The following is a 25,837-nucleotide window of genomic DNA, read 5'->3' on the forward strand; positions in this document are numbered from 1 at the left end:
ACGGTTTCTGCTGTAGACAAAAAAAGCAGCACTTCCTGACCAATCAGATTATGGGATTCAACACCACTGTGGTCTCACAGTAAGCTAAGACATTGTTCGATTTTAACACTAGCCTTTTAAACAGATCTGGTTTACAGGTGTGTTTTATACCCGCACTGCGTTTGGGATCGAATCGCTCTGTGTTCACTTCACTGGGTCTCAGACAAAGAGTGATTACATTCCTTCTCTTTCCTTCTCCAGGGACCAAGGACCTGAGCAGGAACAAGTACAAGCTGTTCCTGGAGTGCACTCTCATCCTGACGTCTGTCGTACCTCCCGAGCTTCCCATCGAGCTCTCGCTGGCTGTCAACACCTCGCTCATCGCCCTGGCCAAACTCTGTGAGTGTCGGTGTGATAACGAGAAAAAAAAAAAAAAGGAAAGAGAGAAAAGGGGAAAAGTTAGTACTAGTATTAATTTTCTTTGGAAGATAAAGTATTTATGATCTTAGAAATCTGAGACATTTTTATTTATATGTAAAGTTTATTTATTAAATATTATTCATTATTTATACATTTTTAAAGGTCAAGAGAAACATGAAAGCAAACAGGTACAATTTTTTTTTCTTTCTTTCTATTAAATTTTTTTTAATTTATCAAATACAGAACATCGTGGGTCACCCGCAGTCATGCTGTGACCTTTAAGGACCTTCTAATTATAAGATTATTATAGTTTAGAATTTGCAGAGCAAACTATGGTCACATCTTCACACTGATCTTCAGGACATCCGAATAATCTAAACCGGTCATGCGACTCGTGAAACGTTCTTATTATTTCACATCCGAACGTGTCGAGCAACACGCAGTTTTGAACAGAAATGAACACACGATCATGGGAACGCAATGATCTTCGGAAGAGCTTGTGATGTTTCCATAAGTGCTACGAATAAAAAAGCTGCATCACAAATTTTGGAAAATGCCACAAAGGCAATCTATATATATATATACCTGTGAAATTCTGGAGGAGTGTAACAGTGTTGTGTGAATGTTGAGATGTATAACACATTAACGTGGATGTAATATGATTTGTTGAAGATTTAAATTTTTTTTTTTGCAAGGTACAGTGTAGTTATAGCAAGATAATACAGGCCGTTTTTTTTTCCTTTTTCTTTTTTTTTTCTCTCTGAAAAAGGGATGAAGGTTGTTGAAGGTTCTTTCAAGGTTTTAAATCGTGAGACTTTCACACGCGGCCGTTTTATAATCCGGGCAGAGTTTCACTTTCTCTGTCGCGTCTCTTTCTCCAGATGTCTTCTGCACCGAGCCCTTCAGGATCCCTTTCGCAGGAAAGGTGGAGATCTGCTGTTTCGATAAAACCGGAACGCTGACCAGCGACAGTTTGGTGGTCCGTGGCGTGGCCGGATTGAGGTAGAGCTCAGCGTGGTGTACAAATGTACCTTCTGTGAGGTCGGGGAGTAAAACTCTTAATGTTTTTAATTTCTCTCGTATGCCGTGTAGACAAGGGAAAGAGGTGATGCCTGTGTCTGAAATCCCGGTCGAGACTCACCGAGTCGTCGCTACGTGTCACTCGCTGGTGACCCTCGATGACGGACAGCTGGTGGGGGATCCACTGGAGAAGGCCATGCTGACCGCAGCAGAATGGAGCCTCACTAAAGGTCAGGAGTTTACATCACTGCATCACTGCTGCGGTCTTATTTCTAGCTGCGTATGTGATTTATTAGCATTAAAGCCAGCCATTATTCCCGCCTTCTGTATTCGAGTTTGTTCTCTTTGTCTTTCTAGACGAAAAGGTGTTTCCCCGTGCAATAAAGACCCCCGGCCTGAAGATCCACCAGCGGTTCCACTTTGCCAGCGCTCTGAAGAGGATGTCCGTCCTGGCGTCGTACGAGAGACTGGGGTCCACCGAACTCTGCTACATCTCCACTGTTAAAGGAGCTCCAGAGACGCTCAGGAGCATGGTGAGCTCCGAATCCTACACCCCAACACGGTCAGACCAAACATGACCATCTATCTGAGCTGTTCTTAAAGAAGCGCTTGGTAACCGTTCATGACCTCTGCTTCCTGCAGGGCCAATAAGTTCATAATCGAAGCTCTTTGGACAGCATAGAGGCGGAGATTGATCAGATATCAGGCATGAAGTAGTTTACGTTTTTTGTTTTTTTTTTTTTCTTTTCTTTTACAAACTAAACATATTGTACAAAGTGTGTGTTTGTGAAAATGTTTTTGTTTTTTTTGTTTTTTAAACTGCAATTTGTAATCTTGTGTATTGAGACCAATAATGTTTATATAATTCTGTGACTTATGTGACTTGCAGTATTACACTTACATTTACAGCATTTAGCAGACACTCTTATCCACAGTGACTTACATTGTCTTATTTCAGTTTATGCAATTGAGGGTTAAGGGCCATAATCAGGGGCCCTGCAGTGGCAACTTGGTGGACCTGGGATTCGAACCTATGACCTTCCGATCAGTAGTGGAACACCTTAACCACTGATGTAATGTACTAGTAATACTATGCAACAGATCTGTCCTATTTCTTTGCTTCTGGCTTCCGGTTACATTTTTCTGGGCCAGAATTTGGCTGCGACTCCTGGCCAGAACAAAGCTACGACTTCAACAGCCAACACACAGGACATGTCGTTTTTTTCCCCCAGTTAGCCTTGCCAACATTTTCACTGCAATTCCTCCTTCGGATATTGTGATGGACTTCTTTAACTCCGCCGTGCTCTAGTTTTCAGAGTGTCCTGCTAACTATGACGACGTGCACAGAGAGATGTCCCGTGAAGGAGCTCGAGTTCTAGCTCTGGGCTACAAGGAGATGGGACACCTGAGCCACCAGCAGGTACGATCCATGCAGCGTCCGGTTGTTGTTGTTGTAAACGGAGAGACAAACGAACGCAAATTTGACCGACGTGTCTATGTGCAGGTGCGAGAGATGAATCGTGACGCTCTGGAGTGCGACCTGAGCTTCGCAGGCTTCATGGTGGTCTCCTGCCCGCTGAAGAATGACAGCAAGGCTGTTATCAGGGAGATCCAGGAAGCCTCGCATCATGTGAGCATCCAAAACAGACACTTGGCACAATGCTCGTGTCTGCACATAATAATCATCTTTTTCTCTTCTCTGTTTTAAGATTCACTGCTTTAAAGTAAACCTTACTTACTTTAATATCATTAAAAATGTATATACAGCGGGGCTCGAAAGTTTGGGCACCCCGGGTAAAAATTTGTATTAATGTGCATAAAGAAGCCAAGAGAAGATGGAAAGATCTCCAAAGGCATCAAATTACAGACTAAACATTCTTATAATTTGTCCAAAAAATAAGTTAGATTTTATTTCCATCATTTACACTTTCAAAATAACAGAAAAAAAATGGTGTATGCAAAAGTTTACATACAGTAAACTTTAATTATTAATTAAGTGACATGTCGGATGCGATGTTTCCAAAGGTCTCGTTTACTTTTGCTCGATTAGAATAAACAGACCTCGAAGAATCCAGACTCACTTTATATCACACGTATAGCCTGTTGCTAGATAGATCACATCGATGTAAACTTTACCGTTAAACTTCACCGTATCTCTGCTACGTTCGTTTCGTTTTTCGTTTTCGACGTCATCTGACAAACTTTCTAAGATGCCTCTCATCCAATCAGATCAGTGTAATCGTGTCAGGTACGTACTGTATGTAAGTCCTGAACTGTCCATGTTCTCAGGTTGTAATGATCACAGGGGACAACCCTCTGACCGCCTGTCACGTTGCCCGAGAGCTACACTTCATCCAGAAGGAGCACACATTAATCCTGCAGCCTGCATCTACACACGGTAATGAAGCCGGAGAGCTGAGCGATACGGATATCTGATCTGTCTGGTGGTTGTTGTAAAATTTGTTGTTCATTTTTCAATTCTAATTGCACTTTATAGACAGTCCCTAGGTTCACACTAACAAGTGGCACATTCATGACCACAACTAGCAACGTTTATGCAAATTAGGCACGAGTCCGTAAAGCGGCAAATCCGTGCGATTCCTCGGGGGCCATGTTTCTCGATGATTTCTATACATTATTCTCTCGTCAAAGGCTTTTCTAAAGATCTGACCAAAATATAATCTAAACAAAGAAACATTTTGGAAGACGAGATGTTTATTTAAGGAGACTTTTGGGACACCATGTATGTCACAGCAACTTTTTTTATTTTTTTTGTTTAAACCACCACTGACATGTCTTTGTTTTACGGTGCAGGTGATTGGCAGTGGGAGTCTATAGATGGCAGCGTTCGTCTTCTTCTCTCACCTCACATTGTGCCTACTCTGGTCAGCCGCTATGACCTGTGTGTGACTGGAGAAGGCCTGAACCGGCTGACCAATGACCTTCGCATGCTCAACGCTCTGCTGCCTCACGTGCAAGTGTTCGCTCGCGTCAGTCCAAAACAAAAGGTCATTTTTAAGTCCTTATGTTTTGTTCTGACACACAAGTAGTTGTGTCACAGGAACGTTTGACACCAAGACAATAATGATTTTAAATCTTCTGTGATTTAAAGCAGAATCTCGGTCATTTTTCTAGGCTTTAAGTCAGTAGTCGTTTAACAAAGTACTCATTCCCATCTCCATACGTTATAAACTGTATTTAATTACTAATTGACTGTTTTTCAGGAGTTTGTTCTGTTGATTTGCTCAGATTTTAATCAGTTTGCTGCCCCATTTAGCTTCCATAGAGTAATTATTGCCCCTAGTGGTCATACCTAGGAACTGCACCACAGATCCTGCAGCACCAGAGATCCACTGGAGCAATGATTCTCTTTTTTGCTGTTCAGTGGTGAAGGATGAATAAATGGGACAGTTTATGACAAAAATATAGTGAATCTACTCAGCAGGACACATTAATGTAAAGATATTCAAAGCGATCGCAGCTTCAGTGTCACCTTGTGTCTAGTGGTGTGTATGTGTGAAGAGTCAAAGTGAATTGTGCTTCGTGATGCGAGTGCAGATGTTCGAGAGCAGAACAAACCTCTAAATGCTGTGTAATTTTAGAATTATTATTATTTTTGTTGAAGGATTGTTTTGTTTTTTTAGCAAAGCTGCAGTTTTCTAACATATAATGAAAACATAATTTCTCTCCTTTTCTTCCCTGTAGGAGTTTGTCATTACGAGTCTGAAGGGGTTGGGCTTCGTCACCCTCATGTGCGGTGATGGCACTAATGATGTCGGAGCACTAAAACACGCCCACATAGGTAAGATCTCAACAGACTCTACTTAGAAAAAATATAGATAAAAACATAATCCATTTCTCTGGTGAAGTCATTGTTCAGGAATCGTCCCTCCTGGGCTCCTGTCTGGCTGACTGAAGAGAAGAAAAGCTCCAAAATCCCGCCTCATCAAGGGCTTATTTGATTTGCTGAGCCGAAACATGTTCTCACACACGAGAGACGATCTGCTCGCGCACGCAACACCGCCGTCGGGAAATCAAGGCTGGGATCTTAATCGGTTTATTTGCTAAACACTCCTTAGCAATGCTGCATTAGACACAATATGGTCCGGCGTGTTCGGCGCACACTGTACACGCTATAGCAGCTTGTGTCTTTTAAAAAAAAATTAAAAATTAAATGCAGGAGATTTATATTTCTGCTGTCTATTTATTTACAGGATTGTTTTTTATTTTTTGTTGTTTGTTTTCTAATGAGATAACAGAAAGTGGTAAATGCATGGGGTGCCAATATTTATGACACAAGTAGCATTTATTCTCTTTGAAGGTTTGTGCGAAAAAGTAACCTTCAAAAATATTGTTTAAGCCCATTTTTTATTGGGGGTGCCAATAATTTTGCAGTTCTTTTGTAGTGTAAATCATTGAGATGGTTTTTATTGACTTGGGTAAATCTTGCTATCTTTTTTTTACATTTAAAAATACAGTACACTTAATTTGACTAAAGGATACATTTGAAATGTAAAGATTTAATAATAATAATAATAATAATAATTAATAATAATAATTCTGTATTTTGAAATTTTCCCCCATAAATTAACTGAATATTTATTATTAAAAATTGTGATTTTAAATATTATTAAATATATATATAAATAAATAAATATAATATTATTTTATCCATGGATCATTTGTGTAATGATTTATTATTATTATTATTATTATTATTAGAAGTGTAATTTTTTTTTAAATTAATGTTTGTTTTGAACCCAAGTGCAGCACCACAGTGTTGATTATCCTGTCCACATGAATCATGCTTCTGTATCGTGTCTGTTAATAGGCGTCGCTCTGTTAGCTAACGCACCCGAGCGCCTGCCGGAGAAGAAGAAGCGAGGACGAGAGAAAGAGTCGAGTGGAGATTCCAGGCCGATGCCTCCACCCTCAAGCTCTGGGGGAAAAGTGAACTCGCGATCCAGACACAGAGCGATAGCTCAGAGGGAGGAGCAGCTCGCCGCTCAGAAGGTCTGTGACACCTCTGTACGTCTGTACGCTTGTCTGTAGACGCGTTCGTTAGGATTAAAGTGAGACCGTCCCAGCTCTGAGGTGGGATTGTGATTGAGAAAGGTTTGAAGGAAATGCTTAGATCTCCAGGAGCTTTTTTATATTTTAAAAACTTTCTGTACTCAATTCATTTGAAATTATTATTATTATTATTATTGTTGTTGTTGTTATTATTTAGTTGCTTTTTGTGGTGGTTTTGTGTTGTTTGACTGTTTTGTGCTGTAATTGTGCTGCAGGAGAGGATAAGTCAGGTACTGCGTGAGCTGGAGGAGGAACAGCTTCAAGTCGTCAAACTAGGAGACGCCTCCATAGCCGCTCCGTTCACCTCCAAACTCTCCTCAATTCAGTGCAGTGAGTAAAACAGACAAATAAACCTCCCGGCTCTTGTGTAAAGCTCGGCCTTTAACGCGCACCCGTCTCCGCTTTCAGTCTGTCACGTGATCAAGCAGGGCCGCTGCACTCTGGTGACCACGCTGCAGATGTTTAAGATCCTGGCTCTGAACGCTCTGGTGCTGGCCTACAGCCAGTCTGTGCTCTACCTGGAAGGCGTGAAGTTTAGTGACTTCCAGGCGACTCTTCAGGGTCTGCTGCTCGCCGGCTGCTTTCTCTTCATCTCAAGGTCAAAGGTAAGGACTTTATTTATTTTCTACTTCACTACGGCAAGCTCTTGAGAATCAGCGGTTTGACGTGCGTCTGCTTTGCAGCCCCTGAAGACGTTGTCTAAAGAGCGACCCCTGCCCAACATCTTCAACCTATATACGGTTCTGACCGTGCTGCTCCAGTTCGCTGTGCACTTCTGTAGCCTGGTTTATCTGTACAGAGAAGCGCAGGGCAGAAGCCCTCCCAGGTATCTGCACAGCTCACACACACATTTCTGCAGGAACCTTTTCAGGCGGCTCACAATCTGTACCAAAGATTCCTTCTGCTCAAAGACAAAACTTGTACACAAACCCCCTCTAGTGGTAGAAGAGTGTCATTGTGGTGCTTATCTCATCTCACTGACAGACTAATGGATATTTTACAGAATGATCACAGTTTGTCAAACAAAATCCAGAGCAGTGCTTTTGCATCCTCAAACTAAAGATTGACATTTCCCAAAGCCTGAGACCTCTCTCTCTCTCTCTCTCTCTCTCTCCTGTTTTTCCCACAGAGAGGAGCAGTTTGTGGATCTGTATAAAGAGTTTGAGCCCAGCCTCATCAACAGCACTGTGTACATCATGTCTATGGCCATGCAAATGGCTACATTTGCTATTAACTATAAGGTAATCATCCAGACTGATTAAAGGTGATGATAAAAACATTACTATCCTGTGCAAAGAACTAAGAGCGGAGACTCCTTTCTTGATATAGAATAAACATTTAGCAGAACTGTTTATACACTGAACTCACACATGTACAGAGAGCTTAGCGATAATTATTTCACTGTGGATAAGTTATAACGCAGTTCTTATCTGTGGAATCCACACACACACACACACACAGTACTACAAATGAACTGAACTACCTAACATGTGATCGTGTTTAAACTCAGGGCCATCCGTTTATGGAGTCTCTGACTGAGAATCGGCCGTTGCTCTGGAGCATTGCCTTATCTGGGCTCGCCATCGTGGGGCTGCTGTCTGGCTCGTCTCCCGAATTTAACGAGCAGTTCGCTCTCGTGGACATTCCAACAGACGTGAGGATCTGCACCTACATTCCAATTAATCAACATACATGTAGCGTAGAAATAATAAAAGGCTGTAACGTATATGTTCAGATAAAGTTTCTATTTTGTCTCGAAACCGTAAGTCTTTGTTGCTCATGTTTTCAGAAAGCGATTATGAAGCTCAGATTTAGAATTAGAGATGTGTGTTCTTTATTTTCACAGTTTAAGCTGGTCATAGCCAAGGTGCTGGTGGTGGATTTCGTGGCAGCGCTGCTCGTGGACCGAGTTCTGCAGTTCCTCCTGGGTAAAGGGACCCTGCGGTTACCAAACTGAACTGAGCCCCAACTGTCAGAGGCCAAAGCAGCTGCTGCCCCTGAACTCAGACTGTAAGCCAGAGGGGGGGAGTGAAATCGGCCCTGTGACACACACTCATAAAGGAGCGGTGATGGACTCGCCAGGCAATACTGGACACACCCCAAGTGTTCTCAGTCTTTCTGCTCTTTCTCTTTCTGTTTGTTTTTTTTTGTTTTGTTTTGTTTGTTTTTTTTGCTTTTTGCTTTCATCCTTTTCCTTTATTTGTACCCCTTCCATCCGTTTTAACATCCTTCCCGATGCTGAAAGGCCAAGACGATAACAGTATTGTGTGGACCAAGTGCGTGTGTATGTATATGTATGCCCGTGTGTGTGTGTTGGATGCGTGTGAGTCGCGCAGCTGACAGGGCCATTCTGTTAATAGAACTGCAGAGTGTTTAATTTTTTGTTTTGATTTTGTAAAAAGACATGTCAAAATTATAAAAAGACCAAAACTCTTAAACTGTGTGTTGTCACTTCTTACTAATCGGATCGGAGTTATTTATATATATAGAAAATGCTATAAATCTGCATAATACTGTACACTTCTACAGATGCAGCCTGGTCTTATGGGATGATTGGGACAGGAATGAACAAATAAAGAGAAAACACTTATAGAATTTAAACACATGGCCCATTATATCAATAGAAGAGAAGATACTTATAAAAAAAAACTTTACTTTGCAAGAAGGTCTTGAGAGTTTTGTTTTAGATTGCATGAAGATGCTCTTTTGGGGGTTTTCATTTGTTACTTTCAACTTGGCAATTTCTCTTAGAGAATTGTTGGCTGATTGAACACAATAAAGAAGTTTGCTCATTCTCATCCAGGTCTGAGGAGTTTTCTCAGTGTTTTGTTTGTAGTAATTATAAAGTTATCAGTTAAGTCTTAACTAAAACAGTCTTCACTGACCAAAGGTCTAAGTGTGGAGATCACCCTGCGATGTGTCCACTTGGAGGCGTCTCTAAGTTCCGACAATGCCTTTATGTCATGTCCCTGCGTATCAGCAGGAAATGCTACTGACTGATCAACTTTCCTGTGTGTAGCAGCTACGGTTTGGTCTGTAGGTCAGTTTTAAGAGAGAAAAATAAAATAAATATTCTTATGTCAACAAGAAGGTTGCAAGTATCTGGTGCTTGGGCCCCTAATAAGAGACATCTAACAATGCCTTCACAGGGCTCTCAAGTTTTGAAAACAGGCAAGAGTGACATCCACGACCCCCCCCCCCCCCGCGCGTGCGCGTGCAACAACCCCCCCCCCCCATGTGTTTCACCAGGATCACTGACAACATTGTAACCAAATACAAAGTATTTGTTCAATTTCCATTTATTACATTTACAATTTACATTTGTGTGTGTGTGAGAGAGAGAGTGAGAGAGATATTATGACTGGTGGTGTTTATTGTAAGTGTTTGTTGCCTTTTTGGACTCCTTTATCATTTGTAATGTTGCTCCCATATAAAACAGTTCGGCACAAGCCCAGACATTTTTAGGGTCATGATTGAGGACAATGTCCTGTCCAGAGACAAGCTGTTTCGTGTTGGGGTTTTGTTCGGTTCCATAGAGACAGCGGTGTAGACTGATACATTTTGGGCACTGCGGCTTATTAAATATATGATAAATAGTCAAAAAGATTTTCTGCATGAGAAATACGATGTGTGGCGGGAGAAAGTGACAAAAGACCCAAATGCGTGACACTTGACAGACCTGCCTTCAACACAGTGCTTGGACAGTTGCTAATAATAATAATAATAATAATAATAATAACAGGAAGGGTATGTATATACACATACACAAATACACTCACCCATTTTGAACTACTGACTAAACGTTTGCACACTGTAGAGTTTTGTATGCATTCTATTTATCCTCATTACATTCTTAATGGGTTACTATATTCTCCTATATGTCTATCATATTTTACACTCAAATGTATGAACTATTTCTCCACAAACAAAGAAAATATTTTTAGTGTGTGGTATAAGTGGGCAAACTTTACAAACCCTGAGTGCTTGGCCCCCTTAACTGGACCGTGTAGAACATGTTATCATTAGCAAGCATACATTGTGTATCTGTGATTGTTGTGAACAGCCAAAGACAGTGATATAAGTTATTTTATTGCGTAAACTCAGGAAGAGAATAAGATCATGTACGTCATCCCAGCGGTTTTCACTCATCACCATCACATCTGGTTTGTTCATTTCTGATCCCCTGCTTGGTTACAATGACAATCCAAGATACACTTAAATAATCAATTTGTTCATCTATCATGATCTTAAGGAATATTTAGCTTGATGGTATTTTTACATTGGGAATGTGATTTTAAGGGAGTCAATTTAAGGGAGTTTTTCCTTGCCACTGCTGCCTGAGTCACCTCAGACTTGCTCATAGGGGGATAAATACATACATATTGTGAACTGTATATATATATATATATATATATATATATATATATATATATATATATATATATATATATATATATATATATATATATGTAATCTTGAATTTTTATTCTGTTAATTCTTTTTTCTTTTATTATTCCTTACGTTTACCTTCTGCTCTATGTTTATGCTTTGTAAAGCTGCTTTGAGACAATGTCTATTGTAAAAAGTGCTATACAAATAAACTTGAATTGATTTGAATTATTTATTTAATGGAAACCACAAAGCACCAAATATACACACTTCCAATATACATCCATCAACCTGTTTACATGCTGTTTTTGCACACTTTTGGCTATTTGCACATGCTGTCTCACATTTCAGTCGTTTGCTGTTTTGCACAATACTTTACAATATCTCAGGGACCTGCTGCTATAACACTGTGTTCATTCTAGTATTTCTGGACATGCTATATTGTTTGAACATACAGTGTTTACACTGGTCGGTGTTGTTTCTCTTTACTGTCTTTCGTGTATTGTCTTCTTTTGTGTATTGTCTTGTAATTTTTGTTTTTTTTTTGTCTTGTTCTGCACTGTCATGTCTGCCTTGTTTGTCTTGTCCTGCACTGTCTAGTCTGCCTTGTTTGTCTTGTCCTGCTGTCATGTCTGCCTTGTTTGTCTTGTCCTGCACTGTCTTGTCTGCCTTGTTTGTCTTGTCCTGCTGTCATGTCTGTCTTGTTTTGATTTGTCCTGCACTATCTTGTCTGCCTGGTTTGTTTTGTCCTGCACTGACTTGTCTGCCTTGTTTGTCTGGTCCTGCACTGTTTGCCCCAGGACACACAGTTGCACTTTATGTATCTAGGACTAACTTACTTATAGCTAGTCCTTATAGCTCTGTCTTTGTTTTATGTAGCACCACAATCCTGGAGAAACGTCGTCTCATTTCACTTTGTACTGAAACAGATATAGTTGGTTGAAATGACAATAAAAGCTTCTTGACTTGACTTGACCTGTATGCTGTACGGGATAAGGGCCTGTGCTAAATGCATGAATGAAAATGTGAATTTTTTTACAAATGATTAATTGGGAATTTTACAATGAAACGATGCAGAGACGTTTACTTATTTCAGGTCAGATTATAATATAATTGTATTGCTAAATGAACGACTACAAACAATTACAATTGCACAGTTCACTTTTGTAAACTTCTGTGTATTTTTTTTCTCGTTCCTCCAGTTCAGTAGGTGGCGGTAATACACAGTAACTCAACGTGTCGCCCGCCAAGAGGCAAAAAAACGACAGCGAAGAAGAAAGAAGGCGTTTGTTATTGACAGCGCGCGAAAGAAAAATGGCGGAACAACAAACTGAGAGGTTTGTGATGTTCACATTTCAGTTACATTCATTTTATTTATTTATTTACTTGTCTGTTTATTTCCAGGCGTTCTGTTAATTCTAGCACTTTTTTTTATACCTATCGAATATGTTTGCCAGACCACGTAAATAAATAAGTACGTTATTCTCTCGGAAACTAGTTTTAACGTCTTCTGTCTTCCCCACAGGTCCCACAGAGACGCCGGGCTTCACACGGTATGTGGTTTAATCCGACACTATTGTATTAACTCTGTTCAGGGGAGAGCAGCTGAATGCCCCCGTATCACGTTATCCTCATTTACATACTGAATGAATTGTCTGTGAAGCGTTATAATGCGGAATAGGGTTCTAATAGTGAATACTAATGTCTTATAACTTTTATCAATTTAAGAACGACCAATCACTGATCATCTCTGATCCAGAATGACCAATTGGTCCAGTGATGATCAGCGATTGGTTGTTTAGGATCAGTGGTGATCAGCCATTGGTCGTTTTTGGAACAGTCTTTAGCAGTGATTGGCCATTCTGGATCAGTGATGATCAGCAATTGGTCATCTTGGAACAGCCTTCATCAGCGATTGTTCGTTTTGGAACAGCCTTCATCAGCGATTGGTCGTTTTGGAACAGCCTTCATCAGCGATTGGTCGTTTTGGAACAGCCTTCATCAGCGATTGTTCGTTTTAGAACAGTCTTCATCAGCGATTGGTCGTTTTGGAACAGCCTTCATCGGCGATCGGTCGTCTTGGAACAGCCTTCATCGGCGATCGGTCGTCTTGGAACAGCCTTCATCGGCGATCGGTCGTCTTGGAACAGCCTTCATCGGCGATTGTTCATTTTAGAACAGTCTTCATCAGCGATTGGTCGTTTTGGAACAGCCTTCATCAGCAATTGGTCATCATGGAACAGCCTTCATCAGCGATTGTTCGTTTTAGAACAGTCTTCATCGGCGATTGGTCGTCTTGGAACAGCCTTCATCGGCGTTCGATCGTCTTGGAACAGCCTTCATCGGCGATCGATCGACTTGGAACAGCCTTCATCAGAGATTGGTCGTTTTGAAGCTGGGGAACAGTGATGATCACTGATTAGTTGCTTGGAACAAATAATGGTGTGATGTGAACTGTAGACCTGCCCAATATTTTGTATTTATTTATTTTCTCCAGATTAGTAACACCAAATGATCAAATTATTTGCCTCAGCTCACAACAAATAGTCAGTTTTACATTAAAAACAGACAAACTTAATATTTCTTATGATATTTATTAAACCTTAATGTTCTTTGTCCATTACTCAAATTTTACTTTTCTGTGTGTTTAACAAAATAAGGTTATTTAGTGTTCTGTTGTTATTAGTGTTCATTTAATTTATTATAAATGAATTGTACTGTGCACGTAACCCTCATCACCTCCCATAATACCATTAACTGAATACAAAAGTGTGTCTATATTACACTGTTGGGCTGAGAAAAAAAAACTCACCCCAAATAACTATAAAAAAATTGTTGACTGTAATGTAAAATTTTATGTTCATGACCATAGAGTTAATCTAGGTAATCAAGATTATATACTATGCTTTAGCATAATTTCTTTTTTCCCCCGTTCTAGGGGTCAGAGGACATTTCACAGGGGACCAAAAGACAGTTAGACAGAACCCAGAGTCCAGAACCTCCACCCAAGTCTCCTCGCACTTCATCTCCCCCTGAGGTCGTCGCTGATTCAGAAGAGAACCAGCCGGAAGAAAGAGATTCAGCAGCTCATGCTGACGTGGTGCAGACAGAGAGGATGACTGAAGCCTGTGCTGCTCCTGATCTCAGCCCTCGCTCTCGGAGAAAATCCTGGAGGAGGTCGACTCGAGGCAGGGCGTCGCTCCCGTCCCTCCCCAGCACCTCCCAGTGTGAGTCCACATGGTTCTTTTCTTCACATTATGTATGCAGAGAGAGACAGCCTCACTCAGTCATATGTAAACAGGAGATAATCTCAGAATGAAAGCTGTTGTCCTGGTGACTTTGAAGACAACACCGCCGGCTGATAGCGTAATCTGTAGTGTAATCTTATCTTCTTTACTTTTCTCACTGTTCTCTTCAGCTCTGTGTAAATCCATCAGTCTGGACCTGAGTGATGAAGAGAGGCTGGAGAAACTCATGGAAGCTGCAATGCAGGTGATTTAGACTTGTGAAGTTAAAAGGCCGCATGAGGTCACCGATCTGGATTAACACAACTGAGACTGACTAACGAGACTCATTAGAGTAGGACAACAGATAATTATCTTCTGATGAAATCTTTTCCTTATTAAACAAAGTAATTCATCGTCGATTATACGATACGATTATACTGGCGCAAACCTGGGATATGAAGTTTCTTGTCTCTTGTGTAAACGCCATGAAGTATCTTTCCACAAACACATGACCAAGTGTGAAGTCGTCTTCCATTTCTCTTTCCTGTTTCATGTATGTGTGTAGGTTACGGTGAAGAGGCTCCGAAACACACTGAGTACCATCCCCGGTGCTGATTTGGAGGCATTTCAAACCCAAGGTACTTGATTATTTATGTTTAAGAATGATGTCATGTGGTTACCCAACACGGTGATTTGTTCCGGATGGTGTAGTAAACATCAGCAGCGTGTTTAGTTCTGCCTTGAGTACTAACTGTACTAACTGTTTGACTTGACATACCACAGCAATGACCGATACGCCATTCAGATCGTTAAGAAAGAAGGTGTTGATGAATAGATTCAGCGATGCAGCTTCGTATTAATGAGCCCAGTCTAACGGGTTAGCGTTTCTATGGTAACAGCCAGAGGTGGCAGTAAGACACACATGTGCAAGTCACAAGTAGGTCTCAAGTCATGAATGTCAAGTCGAGTCTTTTTTTTTAAATATTTGCAACTTTTTTTTTTCAAATTTGCAACTTAGTTCTGACTCGAGTCAAGTTCGAGTCCCCCGTCTCTGAGTCATTTAACTCAAGTCCGAGTCAAGTCTCAAGTCATGAATGTCAAGTCAAAGTCGTCGAGTCTTTTTTTTTTTTTTTTAAATATTTGTCAAGCAAGTCTCAAATAATGCGACTTAAGTCTGACTCTAATCAAGTCATATGACTCGAGTCCCTCATCTCTGGTAACTCTGGCTTCGACTGGGTTTTGATCATTTTAATGCCTCGTATAAACTCGTATATAAAACACCGTCGTTGAGTTTAGTAGGCATTTACGTCACAATAACGGAAGGAGACTCGTCTCGGATGACTTTATGCTGTTCCGATTTGTAAATGTAACTCTAAACGGATAAAATGTACATGGTCTTTACTACATGCAGCAGAGACACTGATCCACGCCAAGGTTTATTCCTTTTCAATAACATTTAGCCGATTATTAGATTATTAGATTTCTTCCCCACTCCATCCTGTTGTTGAGGATTTTTCTTTAACACTTTAACACACTCCCAGTTGTTTTCTTGCTGTGTAATTTATTGCCCACTTCCCCTGTTGTTGTAGGTCATGAGGAGAAATACAAACACGATTAAATAGAAGACTAATATACATTTTTTTTGTATCTTATGTTATATTTCTTACGTTCTGTAAAGCTGCTTCGAGACGACGTCCGTCATTAAACATGCTGTACAAATAAAACCGTATTGAATCGTTGACGTTGTTGCGGTTTGTGCATTTTATTCGGTTTCATGTGTTTGTTTGTTTGTTTGTTTCTGTAGTCGACTCCCTGCAGACTGAGTGGGCCAGTACGGCTAAAACCATCAGTGAGGAAGCTCTGCTGTCGTTCTCCAGCACCAGCAGGTAACAGTGATGTTTGTAATCACACATGATGTTCAAACACTATGTATAAGGTGTCTCTCTCTGGGGTGAAGAAACGATGTTTGATTTGATGCAAATCCTGCGTTAGGTTTAAAAACCGCACAGATCTCGTAAAAGAAATGTGCATTGTAGTGTGTCTCCTTAAAAGTGCTCCATTTTATATTAAAGCCTGTGTATGAACCTGAATTCACACTCAAAAGTGCGACCAAATAAAGGCTTCTTCTTCCTCTACCTCTCATTCTTCTTCTTCTTCTTCTTCTTCTTCTTCTTCTTCTTCTGTGTCTGTTTCTCTACAGCGATCCTGCTATCCAGAAAGCCATCGAGCGTGCGAAGGAGAACATGAACAGGTAAGATCTTACACTGAGGATTAAGAAAAACAACACAACAGTAAATATTATACAATCAAATACTGCAGAAACATCTACCAGCTCATATATAGTTATGAAATACATCACTTTTTTTCTCTCTTCATCATCTGTTCGATATTGCGAACACCAGCCGTCTGTCATTCAGCACCGATCAGCGATCACCGATGTTAACGGAGCGGTTTTCTCTTTTATTTTTCCATTGTTTTGTTTTATTTTGTTTTTGTTTTTCTGTCGCAGCCGCACAATTTTCCCCTACGAAATGTCGATACAAGTGAAAAGATTGAAGGAAATATGACGTAAAGATAAATAAAAAAACGTCAGAAGTACGGAAAACAATTTTATTACACATCAATAAGCTCAAATGATCCCACATATTACTACACAAACAGGTTCTATACAATTCCACTGCTGATGAACTAACACACAAGCACACATGAATGAATTATTAATATTTAAAATGATGAGAATTAGATTTTTTGTTAGAGCAAATTATTCACAACGCGTTGGCGTTTTGTTGACTCGAAACTTAAGCTTCCGAGCATCAGTGTATCGTTACAATCCTTAAACTTAGACGGCAACAGCATTTTTTAATCTAATGTTTTACCAAGTAAATGATATGTGATTAGTGACGTGACGTACAGCTAAGTACGGTGACCCATACTCAGACTTCATTCTCTGCATTTAACCCATCCAAAGTGCACACACACAGCAGTGAACACACACACACACACACAGCAGTGAACACACACACACAGCAGTGAACACACACACCATGAACACACACCCGGAGCAGTGTGCAGCCATTTATGTTGCGGTGCCCAGTTGGGGGGGGTGCCTTGCTCAAGGGCCTCAGTCGTGGTATTTCCGGCCCGAGACTCGAACCCACAACCTTAGGGTTAGGAGTCAAACTCTCTAACCATCAGGCCCCGACTTCCCCTAAATATGATGACCGTATCAGACCGGTACTCAGTGCCATGATCGTATCCAATCATATTTAATGTCAACTCTGAACTTATCCACTGCTTTTATTAATGTTATTCAATAAATGTTTCAGGTTGCAGGCTGAGAGTTTGTCCTGGGAATCACTCCTAAATAAACATCGCTCCAGATCTGAGGAGCTGGCCAAGTGAGTGTGTACGCGCACACACACACACACACACACTGCATATAAAGCCATTCCCTCTTTAATCCTGTTACATTTGCTTTGCGCAGAAAAGTGGAGGAAGGACAGGAGAGAGGTGTGAGTCTGGACCCGTCCTGTGTCGCTCGGTCCTCTCAGAGCAAACTGATCCTGAATAAACCCGATTACAACACGGTGCTGCAGAGACAACAGCGAGTCCTCCACACTATGGATCTGGTGGTGAGAACACACACACACACAGTGATGACAACGACGACACCAGCGTCACCTTAAACATAAACTGTACGGATTCAACAGAGAAGATACGGAGCATCTTAGCAACACTAACAACATCCTAATGAATCATCATTCACTGATCATTTATATTTATACACACACACACACACCATGTTGGGGGATGTGGGGGGTGTCTACCTCAAGCTTGTGTTCTCCTGGGGCTTTGAGGGTCCTGTTCAGTATCCTGGCTGTTCCAATGACCGCACTGTTCTGCACAGAGCCCTCAGATGTTGTACCCAGTGTCTCCAGCAGTCGCTCTCCTACTTCAGGGGTCACAGCCACTAATGCTCCTGTTACCCCTGGGACGACATTGAACTTCACCTTCCACATCTGTTCCAGTTGTTCCTTTAGCCCCTGGTACCTCTCCTTGATCTTCTTATGCTCGTTCTTTGCCGATGCTGATGTTGATGCCGGCTGGCGATTGCCACATCTAGCATAACCTCCGTCTTCTGCTAATCGTCTACCAGCACTACGTCTGTTTGGTTTGCCAGCAGCTGTTTCAGTCCCTCTGGATCTTGGCTCTACCGTTCTCATCCACTTTCTGTGGCGTTTCCCATTGGGGATTTGAGGACGTCTTATACTCAGAACAGATGTTTCGTATACACGTGGTTATGCCTCTCGGTATACAGTATACTGTCCCAGCTTTGTCTGTCTATCTTGAGAGAGAGAGATGGAGAAAGAAAAATAAAGTGTCCCACTTCTCATAGAGTTTTGCAAAACATATTTTGTTGTGTTTGTTTAATCGTCATGGGAACTTTTTACCCTGAACAAATCCTGACTCTCCGTGTGGTTGTGTTTGTAGTTGGAGTCTCAGTGCATGATGATGAAGGCGCTCCTGTCCTTCCAGAAGGATTCACAGTTACTGGTGAAGGAGACCAGCGCACGATTAGGTGAGGGATTCGTCGTTAATGTGTTCTTTGTTTTGTTTTTTACTTCCTGTTAGAATAAAACCCCTCAACGATTTTATCACCTCATGTTATAAGACTCATGTTCTAAATATTATTCTTTTAAACCAGCAATAAAAAAAACCGACATTATTAAAAATGTCCGCCATAAAGAGTCACATCACGGTGTTGAGCGATAGTCATTAAAGTGTAACCATTTTTCATGATTAAAACATAATAAAGAATTAAGTTACTGTGATGGGGGAGGGGGGGACTGACACCTTTGCAAGTAAAGACATCGTGAATGTGATGTTTATGTAGAATAGAAGTGAGTGAGGGTCATAAGAGAATCTCACAAAGTAGATAAATAAATTCGACTGATTTCTACATCCGTGAGAATTAACGTTCAGAAGACCTTCCGTGTCTCCTTCAAACCTAACATTTACAGCATTTGGCAGACGCCCTTATCCACAGCGACGTACATAAGTGCTTACATCTCTAACATTGAATACATTAATGCTGGTTCACTAGGTTACATACTTAAGATACCATGAGTTTAAAACATTTGTTCAAAGTTACAATGAAAAAGTCTCAAAGGTTTTTTTGTTTGTTTGTTGTTTTTTTTAATGCAAAAGATAAGGAAAGAAGTGCTAGTTGAAGTGCTAATGAAAGCTCTGATTTGTGATGTGCATTTTGGATTTTCTAAAATCTTTCTAAAATAATTTTGAATGTGAGGTGAGAGTTTTCTGGGCCCACGATGCTAATCGCGACAACAACGTGAAGTTTTAAGAGAGAATTTGTGGCATTTTTAACGTCGCCGAACGAAACGGCTAAACGTTTTACAAGCGTCTGTCGGCTCTGATCCGTTAGCGGCGTTTTCTTTCAGATACGTTTGTTGCCGATCTAATAAAACGGTCCTGCGATAAAGTCCTCCTATACTTTAAATCTGGAACGTAAAACAAAATAAAATGTAACACAGCCGAGGTTCTGTTTGCAGGAATGTTTTCAAAGTTTACTAAAGCGCTTAGTTTTGCTTTTAGAAGGAATCAGAACTATTTAATAATATAACTTTAATCGTTTGATCCTCTGAGTATCTTGTAACGTAGTGTAGACTTAATTTGACTCTGTTCAGAAGATTTTACATTTTCTTGGATTTTATCATCAATACTGTCTGACTTTTTTATTTTTTTTTTTAAACCCACAGCTCACAGCGCTGGATTCCAGGATCTCCCATCATCCCCAGTGAAGACTCTCCTTAACCTCCCTCAGTCTGCTACTTCATCTTAGTTACGGTTTCTAGGACGTTCTCCGGTGACCCGTCTGCGTTACCGGGACGACGCGTACGCTTACGACACGCAGATAATCTCTCGTTCCACGATATCCCAAACTAGTTTTGTTAATTAAGCGCAAACTAAACATCATATAACCTTGTAAATACTTTTAGTCCCATTAGCTCTTCTTGTTCAGTGACACTCGCGATACTCAGAACGGTGTTTTATACCGTAGTCGCATCGTGATATCGGTATCGTGTTATCGTATCATCCGGCCGTTGCCTGTTTGTTCTCCGCGTCTGTGTTTCTTTTCTCTCGACTCTGTAGTTAAATCATTTTAAAGGTGTCACGTTGAGAGCTGAAGGCTTTGCTGTTTAAAATGGAGCATCATTGCCAGTGTCATCTGTTTCCTAAATGTGTTACATAATTATATACTCATTATAACAGCAGGTAATCATTACCAGAGATAAATTGCAGCGGCATTTTTAATGAATACGCTTCAGCCTGATTTGGCCACTAGATGGCAGTGTGTTTCATGTATAACCAAATGATACAAATCCATATTTCATGTGACTTGTTTATCCGAGTTCCCATACTGTAGGTTTTGGATGAGATACTGAAATATTTTGATTTTTACCATGATATTAAACTGCTTGACCTTCTTTTCTGTGTTTATCTAATCTTTAAAAAAAAAACCCACTAATGTCAGGAAGCTCTGTTATAAATCATATATGTTCAGGATGCAGGGGTTCTTAGGACCAGGGCTGCAAACGTGTGCTTTGTGTTCGGGTACAAGTACAAGTATGCTTACAAGTACAGGTACGGGTACAAGTACAGCAGGCCAGGAAACTAACATGACGCCTATGAATACGATAGAAGCCATGGATTTAAACATGAACATGTGTAGGTGTATGTGTGTTTGTGCGTGTATGGGTGTGTGCGTGCATGTTTGTGTGTGTTTGTGCATGTGTGTGTTTTTGTGCGTGTATGTGTGTGTGAATGAGTGTTTGTGCGTGCATGTGTGTGTTTTTGTGCGTGCATGTGTGTGTGTGAGTGAGTGTTTGTGCGTGTATGTGTGTGTGAGTGAGTGTTTGTGCGTGTATGTGTGTGTGAGTGAGTGTTTGTGCGTGTATGTGTGTGTGAGTGAGTGTGCATGCATGTGTGTGTGTGAGTGAGTGTGTTTGGTAAGGATACAGCATGCCAGGAAACTAACATGACGCCTATGAATACGATAGAAGCCATGGATTAAAACATGTAGGGAAAAAAAATGCTTGAGCGTTTCTTTTCCCCTGAGCCAGGATCAGATTTATTGGTGTTTTCATTAATCAAAGGTCTATCATTAGCGGATCATCATTTAATCTGCTGTATTAAAAAAAAAAGTCTGTGATGGATTTCATCCATAATTTCATCCATAATGTCCTGCATACTTCCGTGTTCAGTTCAGTTCCCTACTCATGAATCAGACGTGTTGGAGAGAAGAGAAAGCTAACAAATATCCAGGACTAGGATTGAGAGTCTGTGAGAGTTCAGACAGATTGAGTGTGGAAACGGTGACACCCCGGTTAAGGGGGTTTGGGTTATTGATCTGGAGGTCATGAGGTCAAATCCCAGCAGCACCACGGGTTCTTGAACAAGACTTGTAACCTTCAAGCTGCTCGGTCGGATCCGGTCTCCAGCCAGCACGTGTAAATAATGATGTGCATTAGTGAATAAAAATAAAGAAATAGTTTTGGCTTCTTTTATAGCATCCAGTCATGTTGTGTGTTAATGATGTGTGTTTCGAGCTGCTGAGTTGTTTCTTGTTTTGTTAAACACTGCTTTCTAACATTCAGAAATAAACTATGGTTCAGTCACACAGTCCATCGTAGACCTTAAACTGAGTTTTTTTTTTATTTTTTTATTTTTTTATTTGATTTGGTGAATCTTGGTTTCTATCTCAAGAGCATCATGAGTTTGAGTGTCCCCCCCCCACATTGCACCCCAAAACTACACCACACCAACCCCCTCTTACCCCCTCCTACCCTGCACTACCGAGCTTCTCATTCACATCTTCTCTTATGTTCTCTTTCTCTCTCTCCATCTCTCTTTCTCTCTCACTCTGTCGGTCATCTGAGAGAGAAATGATGCAGTCAGAAGTCACTGCTGGTCATCATGGAAGAAGGAAAGGATGTTTGTGTGTCCTCCAAGCTAATTGTGCCAATAATGGTGACATGGCACGTGGTGTGTGTATGTGTGTGTATATACAATATATAGAATATATACAAACAACACCCATAGTTTTGATGACTTCTTTAGACCACAGCTCTCTCAGCAAAGGGTTTATCTGTGGAGCTGATCTCTGGATGTTGGTGTTGATAAGTGTTTGATATGCGTAGTGTGTGTGAGAGAGAGGAGGTGTGTGTGTGTGTGTGTGTGTGTGTGTGTGTGTGTGTGTGTGTGTGTGTGTGTGTGTGTGTGTGTGTGTGTGTGTGCATGCGGGGGGTGTTTTTATATCATGGTAGGGACCAAATGTTTTCGCAAAGATCTGACCGTTTTGAACATAAGGAGACAATTTATCGGTCCTTATGAGGTAAAAAAAAAATAATAAGGTGTTTTTTTTATTATTAAAAAGGCCAAAATGTTTCTTATTGGCTGCAGGGTTTAAGGTTAGGGTTTAATTAACTGCTTGAATAATTATGTCAAAGAAAGGTCCTCAGAAGGATAGAAAGGCTAACACTGAGTGTGTGTGTGTGTGTGTGTGTGTGTGTGTGTGTGTGTGTGTGTGTGTGTGTGTGTGTGTGTGTGTGTGTGTGAGTGTGTGTGTGGTAAAGTGTGAGTATGTGTGTGTTTGCGTGTGTACGTGTTTGCGCGCGAGTGTGTGTTTGTATGTGTGTGTGAGTGAGTGTTTGTGCGTGAGTGTGTGTGTGTGTGTGTGAGAGAGAGAGAGAGTGTGAGTGTATGTATGAGTGTGAGAGGGGAAAGAGGTTAAGTCCCCCGCGTTGCCTGCACTGGGGGAAGCACGCAGCTAGAGATCGATTCTTATTTAGATGAAAATGAGGCCGAAAGCGCATCTGCCTCGAACAGTGAACCAGGACGTCTAATTCCGACCGGGATTTAAAAACAACACCAAGCCTATTTTCTGGAGGTGACAGATACTCTTCACTTAGAAAGGCAGCGAACAGAAGATCAGAGCTGTTCACATATTTCCCCTGTTTGTATATTTGGTAAAGATTTAAAGGAACAGTCCAGTGCGTTTCAGTCCGATCTCAGTCCGATCTCAGTCTAACGTGTGTAACGTGTGTCTGATCAACCAGGACTAGTGTCCAACGTGTGTAACGTGTGTCTGATCAACCAGGACTAGTGTCCAACGTGTGTAACGTGTGTCTGATCAACCAGGACTAGTGTCCAACGTGTGTAACGTGTGTCTGATCAACCAGGACTAGTGTCCAACGTGTGTAACGTGTGTCTGATCAACCAGGACTAGTGTCCAACGTGTGTAACGTGTGTCTGATCAACCAGGACTAGTGTCCAACGTGTGTAACGTGTGTCTGATCAACCAGGACTAGTGTCCAACGTGTGTAACGTGTGTCTGATCAACCAGGACTAGTGTCCAACGTGTGTAACGTGTGTCTGATCAACAAGGACTAGTGTCCAACGTGTGTAACGTGTGTCTGATCAACCAGGACTAGTGTCCAACGTGTGTAACGTGTGTCTGATCAACCAGGACTAGTGTCCAACGTGTGTAACGTGTGTCTGATCAACCAGGACTAGTGTCCAACGTGTGTAACGTGTGTCTGATCAACAAGGACTAGTGTCCAACGTGTGTAACGTGTGTCTGATCAACCAGGACTAGTGTCCAACGTGTGTAACGTGTGTCTGATCAACCAGGACCAGGTCGGCCAAACATTTCCAAACATTTCACTGCACTGCACTGAGACATAAAATAAAATAATATCTGCTCACTTTAAAGACATTTCTAACAGAAGCTTATGCTGTTTATACGTGTTATCCTACTTATACCAGTTATCCTGGTTATCCCAGTCATTCTCCAAATCATGGTTACACTAGTTATCCTGGTTTTCCAAGTAATTCTACATATTGTGGTTATACTGGTTATATTACTTTATCATGGTTATCGTAGTTAACCCAGTTATCATAGATATACTGGTTATCTAAGTCATCCTGCTTTTCCTAATTATCCTGATAATCCTTGTTACCCCAGTTATCCTGGTTATCCAAATAATCCTACATATCGTGGTTACACTGGTTATCCTACTTTATCCTGATTATTGTAGTTAACCCGGTTATCACAGTCATACTTGTTAGGATTGTAGTGATTCTGGAGTGTATCCTGGGAGCATATGGCTGTTCATCACAGGACACCATACACATATTCATACACACATGTTCATAACCTTACAGGCAACTTTGTGTCAGTCATCTACGAAGTGTTTTTAGGAAGTGGGAGGAAACCAGAGAACCCTGAGGAAGCAGTTTCCTCTTACTTTACACTTCTGGGGACGGTTTCATGTTGTAGCAGTAACACAAAACAACATTTTGGCCATACAGATTTAGATTTCAGTCACATTTTGATGAGGGATTTGATACGACGTTCAACAAAAGAGGTCTTTTCTGTGCTTTTTTTCTTCATTACAGGAAGGTGTGTGGAAATTCTCCAGGGTGATAATCACGTCCAGGGCACCTGCTGTCATTTAAGATCAAGTCAAAGTTGGAGTTGGAGCTGGAGTTTTCCTTTAAACTTTAAACAGTGCTTGGAATGACAATGAGGAGAAAAGTCAGAAACTAATCAGGAAGAAAGAGAGAGAGAGAGAGATTAAGCAAACACGACCCAAACTTTATCTGGTGTGTGTGTGTGTGTGTGTGTGTGTGTGTTAAGAGCAGTTGTGTGATAATGAGTTCAGGTCGTGGTTCATTCACTCTGTCTCTCTCTCTCTCTCTCTCTCTCTCTCTCTCTCTCTCTCTCTTTCTCTCTCTCTTTCTCTCTCACATCCTCACCCCTCTTCTCAGATTGATTAGCCGTAGATTGCAGGAGAGAGATGTGCCGAGCGTCAGCATAAAACTGCAGCTTGGTCTGTCCTGTTCTCCTGCTCGGACACTGACCGCCTCGCCTTTCCATCATAATCCAGCAGATGTTTTTTTTTGATGTCACCAAACTGCAGAAAAACCTTAAAAATATGCAGAGCACTCAGGTTTAATCTGCACCTGTGAGTAGAAGGACTGTAGAAGTCTTCTGTGTTGAATGTTGAATGAATAAAGCTGGAAAGAATTCAACAGTATAATCTGGAGGACTTTTGCAGAACATTTTTTTATATGAATAAAGCAACCTTCAAAGTATTCTGATCAAAATGGTCAGAAAATGTGCTACTCTTCAGCTCGAGTCTCTCTTCTATTTTTCCCCCTTCTATTTTCTTGAGATTTTTTTGTCTGCTTTTTATTTCTCTCATCCCAAATGATGAAAGTGATCAAACCAAACTTTATCCTGAAAGATGCCAAAAATTTCAAGATTGTAGCCATTAGCTCCAGACCTGTACAGCTGTGTGTAAAAGTTTGTACACCCTGAGAACACATGTCTGTTGAGACATCTAGCCTGCAATGTTTTTTCTTTATCCAGAGAAACACACATGGACAAATGATGCATATTAAATATCGTAATAGTTGAAAGAAAATAAATTTAATTCAATTCAAAAGATGATGTGCTATTTTCATTCAATGTGACACAAAAATTTCTTAATATACATGCTCAGTCATGCGTTTATATATTTCTTTTTTATGAAATATATTTCTTTTGAGTAGGAAAATTGGTCTTTTTTTTTTCAAAAGGTCTCACATTTATCTTGGTTTTAATGTTCCTATTTAAAAAAAATACATTTACAAAAATATAATAA

The 25,837-nt window shown here is 40.8% G+C and overlaps 2 protein-coding genes and 1 long non-coding RNA gene across 3 annotated transcripts in view; all 3 read left to right on the forward strand.

Annotated features, from left to right (window-relative positions):
• The window catches only part of atp13a1 (ATPase 13A1), a 15,505-nt gene extending 6,575 nt beyond the window's left edge, over nucleotides 1–8,930 (forward strand). Inside the window, exons 10-25 of the mRNA XM_027155141.2 lie at nucleotides 241–378; nucleotides 1,281–1,401; nucleotides 1,492–1,649; nucleotides 1,777–1,952; nucleotides 2,729–2,839; nucleotides 2,924–3,049; nucleotides 3,709–3,817; nucleotides 4,234–4,427; nucleotides 5,125–5,221; nucleotides 6,251–6,432; nucleotides 6,708–6,822; nucleotides 6,901–7,097; nucleotides 7,176–7,318; nucleotides 7,622–7,733; nucleotides 8,003–8,146; nucleotides 8,339–8,930. Coding sequence (XP_027010942.1) covers nucleotides 241–378; nucleotides 1,281–1,401; nucleotides 1,492–1,649; nucleotides 1,777–1,952; nucleotides 2,729–2,839; nucleotides 2,924–3,049; nucleotides 3,709–3,817; nucleotides 4,234–4,427; nucleotides 5,125–5,221; nucleotides 6,251–6,432; nucleotides 6,708–6,822; nucleotides 6,901–7,097; nucleotides 7,176–7,318; nucleotides 7,622–7,733; nucleotides 8,003–8,146; nucleotides 8,339–8,449 — 2,234 coding nt within the window. The 3' untranslated portion in view covers nucleotides 8,450–8,930. The remainder of the gene's footprint in view (nucleotides 1–240; nucleotides 379–1,280; nucleotides 1,402–1,491; nucleotides 1,650–1,776; nucleotides 1,953–2,728; nucleotides 2,840–2,923; nucleotides 3,050–3,708; nucleotides 3,818–4,233; nucleotides 4,428–5,124; nucleotides 5,222–6,250; nucleotides 6,433–6,707; nucleotides 6,823–6,900; nucleotides 7,098–7,175; nucleotides 7,319–7,621; nucleotides 7,734–8,002; nucleotides 8,147–8,338) is intronic.
• Nucleotides 8,931–12,092: 3,162 nt separating this feature from the next.
• On the forward strand, nucleotides 12,093–20,614 carry LOC113648048 (kinetochore-associated protein DSN1 homolog). Its single transcript, XM_047808275.1, has 11 exons — nucleotides 12,093–12,218; nucleotides 12,407–12,434; nucleotides 13,820–14,108; nucleotides 14,300–14,373; nucleotides 14,674–14,746; nucleotides 15,913–15,994; nucleotides 16,309–16,359; nucleotides 17,435–17,506; nucleotides 17,593–17,740; nucleotides 18,600–18,687; nucleotides 19,886–20,614. The coding sequence occupies exons 1-11, from the start codon at nucleotides 12,196–12,198 to the stop codon at nucleotides 19,966–19,968; spliced, it is 1,011 nt and encodes a 336-aa protein (XP_047664231.1). The 5' UTR covers nucleotides 12,093–12,195; the 3' UTR covers nucleotides 19,969–20,614.
• Nucleotides 20,615–22,830: 2,216 nt separating this feature from the next.
• On the forward strand, nucleotides 22,831–25,747 carry LOC113648112. The gene is made up of 3 exons (XR_003441823.2): nucleotides 22,831–23,076; nucleotides 24,588–24,794; nucleotides 24,960–25,747. It is a non-coding gene; the product is annotated as an uncharacterized LOC113648112 (long non-coding RNA).
• Nucleotides 25,748–25,837: the final 90 nt, after the last annotated feature.

Source organism: Tachysurus fulvidraco, chromosome 24 (genome assembly GCF_022655615.1).
Source record: "Tachysurus fulvidraco isolate hzauxx_2018 chromosome 24, HZAU_PFXX_2.0, whole genome shotgun sequence".
NCBI lineage: Eukaryota > Metazoa > Chordata > Actinopteri > Siluriformes > Bagridae > Tachysurus > Tachysurus fulvidraco.

Bases quoted from the DNA above. Each gene is read 5' to 3' on its own strand.
- LOC113648048 (XM_047808275.1), top strand. From the start codon at position 12,196: ATGGCGGAACAACAAACTGAGAG. The intron at 12,435-13,819 runs GTATGTGGTTTA...CCCCCGTTCTAG, and splicing joins GAGACGCCGGGCTTCACACG to GGGTCAGAGGACATTTCACA. The intron at 14,747-15,912 runs GTACTTGATTAT...TTGTTTCTGTAG, and splicing joins GGAGGCATTTCAAACCCAAG to TCGACTCCCTGCAGACTGAG.